Raw genomic sequence first — 16995 nt, forward strand, 5'->3', positions numbered from 1 at the left:
TGACATCTAGCCATCAGACACCAAAAACTCCCTCACAGAATAGATCCCATTTTTAGTTTTTTAAACCTGGAAATTGTGCCACTACAAAGGACATGGAAATATTATGGAAAATATGACAAATCCATAGTTGAATCTATAGTTGATCTCACAACAAAACAGAGAATTTCAAGAAACAAAAAGAAAGAAGGGGTAAGAAAAGAAGGAAAAGGAAAGAAAATTGAAAAATAATACTGGCAAGTATGACTTGATGCTCTGACTATAAACTGTTAGAGTGAAGGTAGCAATCTTGGCAACCAAGGGCCCTGTATTCTAAAAGTTCCATGGAACTGGAAATGAGTCTTGGGTCTTGTAAGAATGATGTGGCAGCATCCGAAGTGCTCTATCAGTTTCACAAGGGGAAGGAGAGAGAATCAAGATCAGCATCAGCCCAAGGTTGATTCTTATAAGATGGAGGTCAAACATACTTCCACAGTCCAACCTTATTACCAATTCTGGCATGAGCTGTTCCTCCCACTTCTCTGATGTGTTCAATAATTCATTGCAATGGACACACAGAACTCACAAACAATACTCATGATTATAGGGTTTGTTCTGGTTACCTAGTGCTGCTCTAACAGGAATATACCACAAATGGGATGGCCTTAACAAACAGGAGTTTATTCTTACAATTTGGAGGCTTTAAAGTCCAAGTTCAAAGTGCCAGGCTCTAGGGGCTGGGTGAAAGCCCCTCAACCTTGGGGTCCAGCTATGCCTCCTGCTCTCAGCCCACTGGAGCTAGAGGTGTTTCTTCACTCAGACAGCTGCTGGCTGCTGAGGCTGAGAAGCCCCAAGGTTGACAAGAAAAAAGGCACAGTCTTGATGTTACCAACCCACACAGCAGGCTATTAACTTAAGTCTACTGTAAGTCCCAAGGTTGGCAGAGCATAGCAGGCTGCTGAGCAACACCACGCTATGTGCAGGGTCCAAGCATGCAATAGGCTAGAGACCATTCCCAAGGCTCCTGCTTTTATACGGGAAGCAGGCCACATACCCAAAGGCAGCTACTCAGCTGCTTGTGGTAGATCCCACCATGGAGTTGATTGCCAGTCTCATCGTGGGGAATAACTACCACCAGCTGCCCAGCCACTCAACCAGGCCCAGCCAAGTTGACACACAAACTGAACTACCACAGGGTTTATTACAGAAGTAACTAAACTCATTGCCATCAAGTCAGTTCCAACTCATAGCGACCCCTCCTTGGATTTCCGAGGCACTATCACTACAGAAGTAGACTGCCCAACTTTCCTTCCGAGGAGTGGCTGGTAGGTTTGAACCGCCAGCCTTCTGGTTAGCAGTCAAATGCCTTAAGTACTACGCCACCAGAGCTCCCATTACAGAAGTAACAGGTTACAATTCAGGATCAGGAACAACTCAGGATACAGTTCTTTGATCGGGACAGCTTCTTCTCAGCTGTGCCTGCAGGCAGGCCTCTCTCTGGACCTTGGCCTCTCAGCCTCTCAACCTCTCAGCTTCATGTCATGTAACACTTGTGCAAGCGTTACAAAGCTCTTTGTTGTTGTTGTTAGGTGCCATGAAGACATCTCCAATTCACAGTGACCCTATGCACAGCAGAACGAAACACCACCTGGTCCTGCACCAGCTCTGCAATCCTTGCTATACTTGAGCCCACCACTGCAGCCACCATGTCAATCCATCTCCTTGAGGGCCTTCCCCACTTTTGTCAACCCTCCACTTTACCAAGCATGACATCCTTCTCCAGGGAATGGTCCTTTCTGATAACATGTCCAAAGTAGGTGAGACAAAGTCTGGCCATTCTTGCTTCCAAGGAGCATTCAGCTGCACTTCCTCCAGGGCAGATTTGCTAGTTCTTTTTTTTTGCAGTCCTTGGTACTTTTAGCATTCTTCACCAGCACCACAACTCAAAAACATCAATTCTTTGGTCTTCCTTATTCATTGTCCAGGCTCTCACATGCATATGAGGTGATTGAAAATATCATGGCTTGTGTCAGGTGCACCTTAGTCCTCAGGGAGACATCTTTTCTCCTCAGCACTTGAAAGAGGTCCTTTGCAGCTGACTTGCCCAGTGCTATACTTTGTTTGATGTCCTGACTGCTGCTTCCATTGGCATCGATTGTAGAAATTGCCTAATGTGAAGTCTTTGACAACTTCAATCTTTTCTCCATTTATCATGATGCTGCTTATAGGTCCAGTTGTGGGGATTTTTGTTTTCTTCATATTGAGATGTAATCCATACTGCACACTGTATTTGTCAATCTTCATCAGGAAGTGCTTCAAGTCATCCTCACTTTCAGCAAAGTTGTGTCATCAGTGTACCGCAGGTTGTTATGGTTCTTCCTCCAATCTTGATGCCACATTCTTCTTCATATAGTCCAGTTTCTTGGATTATTTGCTCAGCATATAGATTGAATAAGTATGGTGAAAGGATAAAACCCTGATGCACTCCCTTCTTGATTTTAAACCACATGGAGTCTTGTTTTGTTCAAACAACAGCCTCCTGGATAGTTTCCTCATGAGTACAATTAAATGTTCTGGAATTCCCATTCTTCTCAATGTTATTCACAGTTTGTTATGATCCACACAATCAAATGTTTTTGCATAGTCAATAAAACATAGGTAAACATCCTTCTGGTATTCTTTGCTTTGAGCCAAGATCCAGCTAACATCTGCAATGATATCCCTTGTTCCATGTCCTCTTCTGAATCCAGCTTGCACTTCTGTCAATATACTGCTGCAACCGTTTTTAAATTATCTTCAGCAAGATTTTATTGTGTGCAATATTAATGATATTGTTCGATAATTTCCACATCCTGTGGGCTCACCTTTCTTTGGAATGGGTACAAATATGGATCTCTTCCAGTCAGTTGGCCAGGTAGCTGTCTTCCAAATCTCTTGGCATGATCAAATGAGTGCCTCCAGTGAGGCATCCATTTGTTTAAACATCTCAGTGGGTATTTCTTCAGTTCCTGGAGCCTTGTTCTTTGCCAATTCCTTCCATGCAGCTTTGACTTCTTCCTTCAAAACCATTAGTTCTTGATCATATGCTGCCTCATGAAATGGTTGAAGATCAACCAGTTCTTTTTGGTACAGTGACTCTGTGCATTCCTTCCATCTTCTTTTGATGCTTCCTGCATCATTCAATATTTTGCCCATAGAATCTTTCAATATTGCAACTCAAGGCTTAAAATTTTTCCTCAGTTCTTTCAGCTTGAGAAATGTCAAGCATGTTCTTCCCTTTTGGTTACCTAACTCTAGGTCTTTGCACATTTCATTATAGTAATTGGCTTTGTCTGCTCGAGCTGCTCTTTGAAATCTTCTGTTCAGCTCTTTGATCTTGTCTTTTCTCCCATTTGCTTTAGCTACTCTCTGCTCAAAGGCAAATTTCAGAGTCTCTTTTGACATCCCTTTTGGTCTTTTCTTCTTTTCTTGTCTTTTCAATGACCTGTTGCTTTCTTCATGGATGATGTTCTTGATGTTGCTAAAGGGGCAAGAAGGCCACATCTCCCAACCTCCTCTAACTCCACAAGAGGAAGACAGAATCACCATCAGTAGCTCAAGGCCTATTCCTGCGGGCCAGGCATGCTGCCTCCCTCCAGCCCTTTCACCAACCCTGACATCAACCGTTCCTCCTGCAGCACTCACCATCTTTCTGCTGGGTTTGATAATTCACTGCAGTGGCCACACAGAACTCACAGATTATGGAGTTTATTAGGGTAGCACCAGACTACAATTCAAGTTGAGGAAAAATGCTCAGTCTCTCTCAGCCTGCTGTCTCTCAGCCAACAGTCTCTCTCAGCCGTTCTCCCAGCAATCCGTGTGTCTCAGTGTCTATCTCAGCAATGCATGTCTCTTACATCTCTTTCCCAGCAGCACATGTCTCTTAGGAGCAAGTGTCTCTCAGGAGTGTGTTGCTCTCAGCAGCACATCCTTTTCACTGCCTCTAAGAGGCCTCCTTTTGAGCCTGGCAGAATGGCCAAACTAACCAGAATTCTAAGCACCTAAGAGAGAGTGAACTTCCCAGAACATTGCTTTGTGCCACTGCTCAACAGAAATACCCCAGGTGGATAACACTAGCAATCAGGAGCTCCTCGGTTGCTCATGGCAAATTCCACCTTGGAGTTTACAAAGACTTATGACTAGAAAAGCTTTACCAGATAAATTTACTACCACAGATGTCATCCCACAGTTCTTCAGGTTTTCAGTCACTGGTGTTCAATGCATCAAATCTGTTCTTTAGATGGTCTCTAAATTCAGGAAGAATATATTCAAGGTCATATTTTGGCTCTCATGGACTTACTTTAATTGTCTTCAACTTCAAGTTGAACTTGCATATGAGCAGTTGATGGTCTGTTCCACAATCAGCTCCTGCTCTTGTTTTGGCTGAAGATACTGAGCTTCTCCATCACCTCTTGCCACAGATGTAGTCAATCTGATTCCTGTGTACTCCATCTGGCAAAGTCCATGTGTATAGTCACCATTTGTGTTGTTGTTTTCAATGAATAAGTCATTGGTCTTGCAAAATTCTATCATGTAATCTCCAGTGTTATTTCTGTCACCAAGGCCAAATTTTCCAACTACTGGAGATTCTTTTTTTCCAACTTTTGCATTCCAGTCACCAGTGATAATTAACACACCTTGATTGCACGTTCAGTCAATTTCAGACTGCAGAAGTTGATAAAATCTTCAATTTCCTCATCTTTGGCTTTGGTGGTTGGTACATAAATTTGAATAAAAGTCATATTAACTGTCTTCCCTGTAGGTGTATGGATACTATCCTATCACTGACAGCATTACTATCATTGACAAAGCTCTTTAGCTGTACCAATAACTGCCCAGAGTCATTCCACTCTGCCAGTAAGCCTCAGCCAAAGGTTCTCAGCTCTCTCACTCCATAATTCAGCACACCCACTGCAGCTTCTTCGCTCATGGACTGGGAAGCCCATGGTCCTACCTTGCACCAGTCTCCTGGTTCTGCTGCCATCATTTCTCTTCTGCTTCTCACCATTTCATGCCACCTCTGGTATTACAGTTCTGTCTCAGGTCTAGGAGCTTCTCTGCACAGGGACACAGGTCTAAAGGATACACTTCACTCCTGGGTCTTCTTTCTTGGTGGTAGTGAGGTACCCCCTCCTTCATCTCTAGATGAGCTCATTTTAATGCTAATAGGATGGCAAAACTGACCAATCCCATCCTTAGGGTTCCATGTGCCTTATTTGCATTATTAGAAGGTCCCACCCACATATGAGTTCCATGAACCTTACTTACATTATTATCAGTCTATCCAATCTCCTTGGTGGATCATGAATATCTTATTTTCAAAGTCCTACTCAATCATTTTGTGGGAGACACAAGACCATATGTGGCTAGAAGGGCCATATAAAAGGGTTCATTGCACCATAAGTCTCTATGATGTGGGGAGTTGGACCCTAACAAGTACGGAACCCTAACAAGGGGATTGGTCAGTTTTATCATTCCTCTAAAATGAGCCATCCCACAGGTGGAAAGGGGCAGTTCATTACCACCAAGAAGAGACAGGAACAGAATGCTTCCTTTGGACCTGGAGTCCTTGCACTGGGAACCTCCTAGAACCAGGAAGCAGAGAGCTGTAACACCAAAGACAGTAAGAGATGGCAAAAAGAAAAAACATCAGAGGCAGCAAAACCAGGAGACTGGCAGGACACAACACCATTGGCTCTTCAGCCCACGAAGCAAGAGAGCTGAGTGTTTTGGGGCAGGAGACTTATTGACAGGAGTTGGGTGCCTTTGAGCATGTATTGGTGGAGCTGAAGAGCTTTATAACACTTGCCATAGCAGGGCAGAAGCTGGGCCAGCCCAAGAGGGCCAAGGGGCCAAACATTGAAAGGCTGAGAGCCAGAGAGAAGCCTTCCTGTAGACACCTCTGAGAAGAGGCTCTGACTGAAGAACTGTATCCTGATTCTTTCCTGATCTTGAATTGTAACCTATTACTTCACTAACAAACTCCATAATCATGAGTATTATCTGTGAGTTCTGTGTGGCCATTGCAACAAATTACTGAACTCATCAGAGAAGTAGAAAGTGCAGTAGAAGGGATGGCTAGTGTCATAATTGGTAAAAATTTTGGAGAGACGAGACATATCTGAGCTCCACCTCATAGCAATCAGCTTTGGGCTAATGCTGCTAAGGGTGATTTCTCCCCGCTTGTTGAAGTTAGACGAGGTCAGACTCCTCCCCCACCAAGTCATTTTTACACATGTGTATGTTGTAATGAAGAATTCAAAGGTGAAAAAAGTCAGACTTGAGGAGCTCCAAGATCTGGTTTGACCAAAAGTCAAGGCAGTGATGTAGAATGCTAAAAGATAAGGCTGGCAAAATAAATTGAGTTGAGGTTGTGGAAGGCTTCAATGCCAGGAGGAATGTTAGTGAAAGTTCATGAGCAGGGAAGTAATGAACATAAACACGCTTTCGGGGAACAGCATCCCAGCGAAGTTTACCTTCCTGGGTCACAAAGTCATCTTCAGCAAACCTATTGAAGTTGCCACACAGCCCACAAGTCTTGGTGAAGTATCTGTCTGACAGCAGGACTTGGAAGTTGCCACTGCCATCGATCCTGGCCACAAAGCCATAGGCCTCACTGGACAGCTTGTAGTACCCAGCCTCCATTTCCAGATACAGCCCATTGGAGGCATAGGGCATGAAGACACTGCAAGGGAAAGAAGTCTGTCAGGAAGTGGGCTTCTTATAGATTTTCTGGACATCCTTCCCACATTTCAACCCAAATCCCAGGCTATAGGTTTCAGATTATTGTGGAATGGAGCTGAAGGTCAAGACCAGTAGTTGAGAGATTGGGCTGTCATCCAGCCTGACTACTCACTACCTCTGGGCACATTTACTTCCTCTGTGAGTTCCAGCTCCTTCATCTGAAAAATGAGGGAGATGTGGCAAGGGGATCTCCAGGGTCCTTTCTAATTAAGACATTCTGGGCTTCTGACTTACCTTTGGTCCCCCTGCATCACAGAACCATTGATGAACACATGAATGTCAAAAAATTCCCCAAGATACACAGAGAGGCTCACTCTCTTGCCATTTTGGAAGTTCCCTGAAAGAAAAATAATTAGCAGTGGTGATTACTAATAATTGTGAGGAACAAAGATAATTATGAATATATTATATATATATATATATATATATATATATATATATAATCATTATTTATTTATTATCATTATTCCTATAATTTATCTCATCAGAAAACTCCCCTCCAAAAAAGCCTTCATAAACAGACAAGAAAAATCTCTCAAAAAATCTCATTTACTCACTCATCTTTCCATTCATCTAAAAATATTCATTGAGTACCTTTTGGGTACATAGCCCTCTAGTGGGCCATTACATGTCATGAAAGAAAAATGTAAAGCATGACCTCTTCCTTCTGGGAGATTGCAATCTAAGCATAAAGATAAGACATGCATGCAGTAATTGAATATATTGTAAGGCAGCAAATAAAACCAATGGTAAGAGCTATTGGTAACAGGTAATTCTATTGTTATTGTTAGGCTTTGATTCTGAGTGACCTCAAGTGACAGAGAGAACTGTCCCCAGAGGGTTTTCTTGGCTGAAATCTTGGCTGAGTCTTTCTCCAGTGGAGCCAATGGGTGTGTTTGAACTGCTAACATTTTGCTTAGCAGCCATGTGCTTAACCACTGCACCACCTGAGCTCCTCAACAGATACTCTCCAAAAAAAAAGAGAGTAGAACTGTCCAGTAGGGTATCCAAGGCTGTAAATCTTTGTTGAAATAGACTGCCTCATCTTTCTCCCACAGAGAAGCTGGTGGGTTCAAACTGCCAAACTTTTGGTTAGTAGCCTAATTCCTTAACCACTGACCCAGAGTGGCAACAGGTACTCTAGGGTAGTATTATTTAAAATGTGATCTTAGGACAACCTAAATCAAAATGTCAGGGTTCTTTAAGATGGAAATTCATGAATCCCACCTTAGTTTACTGAATTTGAATCTCTGGGAGAAGTTTAGGGATGTCATAGTTATAGTGCACATGGCGCACAGAACTTATTAAGGACTCAATAAATGATCAATATTGCCATTAGACCACCACCCATTTATTAGAGTGTCATATTGTGGTGACTTGCATATTGTTCTGATGCTGGAAGTTATGCCATTCGTATTTCAAATACCAGCAGGGTCATCTATGTTGGGTAGGTTTGCTCATAACTTCCACACTAAGACAAGCTAGGAAGGAAGACCTGGAGATCTACTTCTAAAAGTTAGAGGTTTCCAGTGTGAGCCTTATGGATCACAACAGAATAGATTGGAATGCACTACACAATCACCACAACAATGGATTCAAACATACCAATGATCATGGTGCAGGACCAGGCAATGTTTCATTCTGTTGTACATAAGATCGCCATGAGTTGGAGCCAACTCATCTGCAATTAACTATCACATTGCAATTTGAGGTGTTTGAATAACTAAAACAACATGATAAAATAGCCTCTGATGATGCTCTGGTTGTGAAGGGTGAACACAGAGACACAGGTGATGGCAGTTGGCTGTAGGAGGAGAGCAGGAAAGAGACACATCTTCTACAGCATTAACAAGATCCAACAATTTCACAGCTAGTCACTGAGAACCTATATTTGTGCTGGGTCCTCAGTATTCAAAGAAAACTGTAGGAAATGAAGGAACCAGAACAGACAATATAGAGATTTAGTCTCCAAGAGGCTAAGAAATCAATGGAAATAGGGAATATAAAGGGCAACCAGTAAAAACAGAGAGATGAAAGATGCTGGAGAAAAAGCCAAATGTAGGCACATGGTCCCTTAGTATTCCTAAGGGGATGGGACATAGAACCCAGATTGAAAGGCTAGCCTTAGGAATGTGGAAATATGTCTTCTCTTGGGAGAGACAGGCAAATGTGCACTCCAGGTCCTCAGCAAAAAGGGGGCAGGGAGCTCTGTGAGGAAATTTGGGAAGGTTTGTTGACTCTTGAAGTGGTGTTGCTGTGGCCAGGGCCACAGATAAAGAGAGCCAAGGAAGAGGTCACCTCACAGCAGAGCAGAGGTCTGAGAGGAGGAGTTCCTCAGTAGGGTCTGAACACACATAGATACATTCCAACCAACCAGAATGAGCTAGAAAACAGGCTTGCTTCTGGTGAGATTACAGTAAGGGCTGTCACATGTAAACAACAAGCCCATTCTAAGAATAGAGTCTTGAATGATATATACCATTTGCAGCTCAGATACCTCCAGGAAAGGCTCACAGACCACTTAACAGCCCACAAGCCGCATTCAACAGGGCTACTGACAAGGAGAACAGGAATTGCCCACCAAGTCAAAGGTTTTTTCTCCTGTTTAAGGTGGCAAGTCTTGTGCATTCTGCATTTCACTTAGAACAGTTTTTGCAGTCAGTCAATCTTTAAATGTTGAGCACAATTTCTGAGCATAAGACAGTAGTCAAAGAAAAGCAAACAGAACTGGACAGAAAATGGATAGGCCAAATTTAGCACAACATTAATGGTAGAATCTTAATGATGGATATATGGGTGTTCACTGTTATAAACTTTCCATTTTTCTGTATGATTGAAAATTTCCATAGTAAAATGTCAAGAAAAACAAACAAATTGGTCATCCTAGCAACTACCATCAGTTTCCAATTCCTCTCAGGAACACTCTTGCTCCCTGGGTATTCACAATGGGCCCAAACTCAAATCCCTTCCTCAGCCTCTTCTGAGGCCAACACCCTGAACACCACATAGCAGCCTGGGGTAAGCCTATGCAACAGGGCACAATCCATTCATTACCCTCTCAATGGACACCAGGAGAGCAGAAGATGCCCCTGTCTGCTAGAGGGGGATGTCCTCGTCCAGAGATCTGGAACTCTGGTCTCTTATGACCACAGAACCCATTTTTCATCAGTATGAGTCTCCCTCCCATCCCCAGTATGACAGGACAGTGGGACAGGTGATTCTGTCCCTGCTTCCCAGGGTAACTCGACCAGTATCTCACTTCTGAGCCAACAATCTCTCCCTCCTAGAAATGGGAATCCCTGTGCACCTGTCCCTCTTGCAGGCACTCTCTCCCCTGGGTATTCAAAAAAGATGAACAAGAACAAATCTGTCACAAACTGTGACAGAAGGATGGGTAAGAAATGCATTAGATGCAACAAAGCACCTTGGGGTCACTCACTGGCCTGCAGTTGCAGATCAATAGCTCTTCAAGACTTTCAAAGTTGTACAATCTTGAGGAACGCAATTTTTAACTCTCATGAAATCCAGATTCCTGGATTCCATGGAGAGTGAGGTAACCCCATCACAACCACCACCACCACCACCACCAAGCTGCTTCCCTGAGATGATCTTTGAATCTTGAGCCTTGAGAGAACTGGTCTTCTAAAAGTCACCTTTAAGCCAAACACTATTGTTGCCATTGTGTGTTGTCAATTCCAACTCAGCAACACTACCTGGCAGAGCAGAATTGCACTACAGGTTTTCCTAGGCTGCATTCTTTATGCAAACCCACCAGCCACTCCTCGGAAGGAAGATTGGGCAATCTACTTCTGTAGAGATACCATGTCAGAAACCCAAGGAGAGGTCGCTATGAGTCGAGACTGACTCAATAGCAGTGAAAGTTTGGTTGTTTTTGTTTTGTTTTGTTTTTAATCTTTATGAGAACAGGTCACCAGGTCTTTTCTCCTGGGGAGCCACTGGTAGGTTCAAACTTCTAACCTTTCAGTTAGCAACCAGGTGCAAGTCAAACAATAGTCCAGCTTAATTAGCAAAGAATGTTTTGCCTTGGACATTGTGTTCTTTTAAAGAATTACATATGTGCAGTTTTGCAACAGAAACTCCAAAGGTCAAACTAGAGCGATGTTTTGGGGGTAAATCAGTAATTATCTGAATTGTTCTTCAAGAAAATACATATCCATGAATTATTATGTAAACATTTTATGGCCCTTTTTCTATGGCAATGTACTAGTGATAAAATGAAATATAAAAATCTGTGAAAGAGCTTTCTTCTTGGGAATCTTTTTGACTCTTTAGTCAGGAAATATTTCCCCAATTTTCAAATTGTAAACTGAATAAACATCAATCAATTTCCATTATTGGCTTTATATTATTTTTGTTTTAACAACCCCCTGAACAAATCAGTTGTTCCAAAGGAAGCAGAGCTGAGCAGGAACTATAGGAAAACCTAGAGGCCATTATACAGTTGAAAACTAGGGCCTGCAAGCCTGGACAAGCCAAGAGTTCAACAGAAGCAGAAAATCAAACAAGAAGGAAGCAGGAAAAAATATAAGACAGCACTCTGATGTTCCCACTGCATAAGAATTTCAATAAGAAAAGAAGCCTGACCCCACTGGCTGGAGAACTTGGATCTACCCAGGTGGCTAAACCTCAAGGTAACTTGCCCATAGTCACAGAGCTAATGAGTGATGACAGAGTGGGGACCAGACCTAGGTGCTATTGTTAAATCCAGGAGGTAGGGCTGGCTACCCCAGGGTCTTCACCCTTTCCAGGTATTTGGGATCCTAAAGTGAATGATTTAGATTATGGTAACAAGCTCCCCAAGAACGTGGCATCAGGATTGAAAGAAGATTCATTAACAACCTGCAATATGCAGATGATATAGTCTTGCTTGCTGAAAGTGAATAGGACTTGAAGTACTTACTGATGAAGATCAAAGACTTCAATATGGATTACACCACAACATAAAGAAGACAAAAATCCTCACAACTGGACCAATAAGCAACATCATGATAAATGAAGATAAGATTGAAGTAGTCAAAGATTTCATTTTAATTGGATCCACAATCAATGCCCATGGTAGCAACAGTCAGGAAATCAAATGATGTATATTATTGCACTGGGCAAGTCTGCTGCAAAAGACCTCTTTAAAAAGCAAAGATGTCTCTTTGAGGACTATTCCTGACCTAAGTCACAGTTTTTTCAATAGTGTCATTACATGTGAAAGCTAGACAATGAATAAGGAAGACTGAAGAAGAATTGATGCATTTGAATTATGGTCTTGGCAAAGAATATTGAATATATTATAACTTCCAGAAGAACAAACACATCTGTCTTGGAAGAAGCATAGCCAGAATGCTCCCTAGAAGTGAGGATGGCTAGATTTCATCTCTCAGGCTTTGGTCATATTATCAGGAGGGACCAGTGCCTGGAGAATGACTGGGTGCAGTGCAGTGAAGTACTTAATAAGATCCTTCTAGCCATTGTCCTCCATGTTGTGATGTTCTATAAATCCTAGCCTCTATGCCAGTGGTTATGGTCCCATTTTGAAGTGAGTTGTCCATTATGTTAATGAGGCAGGATTACGGTGGGATGTATCTTGAATCATCACCAAAGTGTGACTCAAGTCACTATCCTTAGTTTCCTTGAGAGCATGGTCTGCATCCAATATATATAAATGCTCTGGGGAAAGTTGGCTCTCTTGCTCTGGATCCTGCACCTGCCCCATCATCATCTGACCTCTGTTTCTTGGGATTTGAGATGGCAGCTGATTTCGATTTGTTGACCTCTGCAACCATGTGAGTGAGGAAAATGCTCCAGACTGACACCTGACCCATATATTTGGGACTTGCCAGCCTCCACAACTCAGTGAGCCATTTCCTTAGCAGTCTGTGAGTTCTGTGAGAAGTTACACCAAATTATGGAACCCTCAGACAGCAGGGAAAGTACTGAGGGGAGAAGTAGTAGTTGATATTAGAAATGATGGAGTGGTACAGCAGTTTGGAGTAGCTGGATATTTGGGACATCTTTAACCTTTGCCTCATAGGAACCAACCTTGTACTGATCCTTCCAAAAGAACTTATTTGAGCACTTGATAGAGGTTCAGTGAAAAAGAGGAAGACCTTCAATAAGATGGATTGATATAGTTGCTGCAACAATGAGCTCAAGCATAGCAAGGATTGTGAGGATGGCGCAGGAGCAGGCAGTGGTTTGTTCTATTGTGCAAAGAAGTCAGAACCAAATGGAGGGCACCTAAGTCAATGGCTCCCCTAGAGACCAATCAAAAATAGCAGCAAGAAGCCCTCATGGCAAAATGGTTAAGTGTTCAGCTGTTAACCAAAAACTTGGCAGTTTGAACCCACCCAGTAGTTCTGCAGGAGAAAGACCTGGTGATCTTCTCCCATAAAGATTATAGCCAAGAAAACCCTATAGGGCAGTTCTACTCTGTCACATGGTTTGCTATGAGTAGACACTGATTTGACAGAACCTAACAACAGGGCCAAAGATAGGGCAGGAGTGGGCTAGGATTGTGAAGGTCATTGGGGACTGAGCTGCACACTCCCCAGAGCCTGTGGGACTCCTGACCCTAGAGGGTTGAGGGAGGCAATAAGAGCAGTCAATCCACAGGGAAAGGGTGGCAATGGGAGTTTTGAAAGTATGTCCTGGACAAGAGAAACATACTATGGCAGCTGGAATGATCTTGGAGATCATCTAAACAAGTAGTTCTCAAACTTTTTGGCCCAGAACTCAGAGTTAAAAACACATTTTACTTCATGACCCAGCACACACACAACAGCAAAACATTCTATTCCATTTAATTTTTTAAAATGCTTGTTACCACCATTAAATTAATTTTATGACTCACAGGTTGTGACTCAGTTTGAAAAACACTGATCTAGGCTGACTCCATTTTATGGAGGGAGAAACTGAGGCCTAAATTTACAACCGAATTTCTCTACCACAGCACCATTGGCATCTGGGGCTGGGTAGGTAATTCTCTGTTGTAGTGGCTGTCCTAAGTATTATAGATGCTTAGCAGATCTATCTGCTAGACGCAAGTAGTAAATTACCATCAACACCACCCACAATTGTGACAATCATAAGTTAATGTCTTCAGACATTGCCAAATGTCCCTCTGGGGCCAGGGGGTAGAGTGGATCCAATATCCCTAATTGAAATTTATTGGTTTACAGTGGTAATGGGGCAGACCCTACACACAGGTTTTCTGACTCCACCTCCAAAGCTTCCTCACAGAACATCTGCATACTCTGGATTCAGTTAACCACTAACACAGAAAACTCAAAATTAGCATTGTGTCTTGTTGCTTTGTTCCTCTCCATGAGGGTGTGGTGGAGGGAATGTGGTGATACACAACCATCAGGAAGATGAGCCCTCAGAAAGTAGCAGTGAGCGCCAGAGGGACTCCCTCACTCGTGACCTGCATGTTAGCATTTCCTGTAATTTTAGAAAAAAGAGGTTGGTGTCCACCCTGTGAGACCACAACGCCCCAGTGAAGCTCTCCTTGTGGCTCCTGTCTGGCCTCTTGAACTCACTGATTGAGACCCAAACTGAAGAGCAAGGCCTCCACAGCATTTTGGAGAGAGAGGCATCCAAAGGCCTTTCAGGAGCAGACAGGCAGCTGGAACAAGTCAGATCTGGGTGCTTTCTTGACCTTTAGTGTGGCACTCACTAATCAGCATTTTTCTCAAACTCCCCACTCTCCACCTCATGATTCTGATGCAGGAGATTCTCCTCCAAACTCCTAGAAACAGTGATCTCGCCCTTTTTATGATGCAGAAGGGGGCACATCTGGGCAAGTGACTCAGCAGTTTAGTTGTTTCTGGTTCTCTCTCTGGGTTGGTTTGGGAGCCAGGTCCTGCAGCTCAGGCTTAGGAAGAGCAGTCTACAGAGCAGGAGGAGCCAGGACTCCTGTAGTCTCTGCCTGGCCCCTGTACTGACTGACCAGGAGAGCTGTAGTTTTGGCCACAGCTCCTGAAACCTATTTGACCAGGAACCAGGATCAAAGAACAGGGCCTTCCCTTTGCACCAGGTGGTCCTTCTGCATGGATGTAAACACTTTACCCAGGAAGTGAGCAAGGGCCAATGGCACTCAGAGAGGAATGTTAATTTGCAAGGAAACAGGATGTCATTGGAGAACAATGGAACAGAAGGTGTGCAGGACAGAACCAGGGCAGCATGAAAACTGAAACTGGAGGTTCCAGTGCTGGGCCCCCTGTGGCCTCTGTCTGCCCCCTAAAGCACCAACACCTGGCCAACCTTCCCAGATCCAGCCTCTAGATTATTTCTCTCCTCCCAAAACCACATCCTCACACACACATCCCAACACCACCACACACACACACACACACACACACAAACACCTCTTCTCTCTGATGATCGTAGCACAATTTTTGGTGGAAATCAAATCAATCTACATTAAAGTGTGATTATTGATCTATAGCTTGATTTAGGTTGATACCTACTAGAAAATTGACACTTGATGGACAGCAAGTGTAGTGAACAAGTGTAATAGTAAAATAAGAAGTTTGTTAATGAATTGTAGTGAACAAATGTTCAAATAAGTGTGATGATAAGTGTGTGACAGAAGTAACCAAGGACTGGACAAGCTAACAGAAAAGACAGAACAAGTCTGATATAGAAAGACAAAATGGGAAAATCCTGATTATGGAATATGTAAGGATCAGCAGATTGGCAGTCCATTGCTCAGAGCAATACCAGAGCCATCGCCTAGCGAGAGTCTGACCCCCTGAGCCAAGCAGCAAAGGTGTACATTGTCCCTCACTATCTCGAGACCACACCCAGGTCTGGTGGAGGAGACTCCGTTTTGAGGCAGGCAGTATTGAGAGTGATTTCACTCTAAACCCACACATTAGCAGTGTGGTGTTCTATCTGCTCAGAGCAGCCAAAGTGTCACTGAGGTTAAGGTAACTGCCATTAGTGGCCAATGTGAGTAGTAGCAGGCACATTCTGGGAATCTCTGGTGCAGGGGATCAATGGGCAGCAGCAGCTCATCCGGGGCAACCCTGCACCAGCCCCACTGGGTCACCCTGCACCAGCCCTACTGGGGCTTCCATCCAGAGAGTATCTCGAGGCAAAGCAGGATGCCTGCCACCCTAGAAGCCCTCACGTGCAATCTAAGCCCATATACTTCATATGAGATACTACTCCTAACTCCTCTTCTGGAGTCCAATAGAGCAAACACCAACACTAACAGGACCAAGGTGAAGAAGGCATCACTACAGACCTCATCACAAGAACTGCAGACACTGGGAATTGTCCACAAACTCAGCCCTGACACTGGCTGTTAAGTACTGTTTATCTACTCTTGCTTGTGTAAGTCCTTTGTGTGTGGAGGCAGCCACCTTTGGTTTGTTGATATTCTTATGTATTAATAAACCTGAAGTTGTGCAAAGACACATATTTTGAGTAGAGTGATCTACTTGTCCTCTCTTGCTCAAAACAGCAAGTTTTTACAAGAAAAGAATAACTACCCAGTAAGGAATCCCACTGAGATATTTGGAACTAGAGAGCTTGCCCACAGTGCTTCAAATTCCTTCTTGGCCACTGAAACCTAGAAAAGGTTGTACCTCTGGTGCAAACCCATATGAATATGATGGAGGAAAGGCAAAGATAACTGACATTACCTTGACCTTGAAACAAATACCCAAAGACCACAACAGCCTCTGGTCTCATCCACGTGCACATCCAACAAGTGAATATGCAGATATTAAGTTGGCTGCTTCAATGACTAATGTTTGGGTAACACTTCACACCATCAAATAATTTATCTTACTGGATCCTCATAGCATCTCCCTTTGAGAAAAAAAAAAAAAAACTCACTGCCTGCTTTGGTTCTCTAGTGCTGCTCTAACAGAAAATACCACAAGTAAAGGTTTCTAACAAACAAGGATTTATTCCTTTACAGTTAAGAAGGCTAGAAATCTGAGTTCAAAGTGTCAGCTCTAGGGGTTGGGTGAAGGCCCCTCGACCTTGGATTTCAGCTCCTGGACCACTGAAGCTAGAGGCTTCTCCTAACTCAGGCAGCTGGTGGCTGCTGAGGCTGACAAACCCAAGGTCAATAAGTAAAACGCACAGTCCCAAGATTATGAAGCAACATGACAGGCCACTAGTTAAACAGTCCCAAGATTGGCAGACAACATGGCAGATCACTGATGACTTGGCCAAATGCAGGATCCAGATGCACCAAGAAGCTCAAGA

General features: G+C 43.4%; 1 protein-coding gene across 1 annotated transcript in view; it reads right to left on the minus strand.

Annotated features, from left to right (window-relative positions):
• VWF (von Willebrand factor) overlaps positions 1–16995 on the minus strand; it is a 215415-nt gene that overhangs the window by 192372 nt on the left and 6048 nt on the right. Inside the window, exons 3-4 of the mRNA XM_007937087.2 lie at positions 6994–7096; positions 6492–6700 (exon numbers count right to left, since the gene is read on the minus strand). Of these exons, the coding sequence (XP_007935278.1) occupies positions 6492–6700; positions 6994–7096 (312 nt within the window). The remainder of the gene's footprint in view (positions 1–6491; positions 6701–6993; positions 7097–16995) is intronic.

Source organism: Orycteropus afer, unplaced genomic scaffold, assembly GCF_000298275.1.
Source record: "Orycteropus afer afer isolate SDZICR_OR568_19922 unplaced genomic scaffold, OryAfe1.0 scaffold00040, whole genome shotgun sequence".
Lineage (NCBI taxonomy): Eukaryota > Metazoa > Chordata > Mammalia > Tubulidentata > Orycteropodidae > Orycteropus > Orycteropus afer.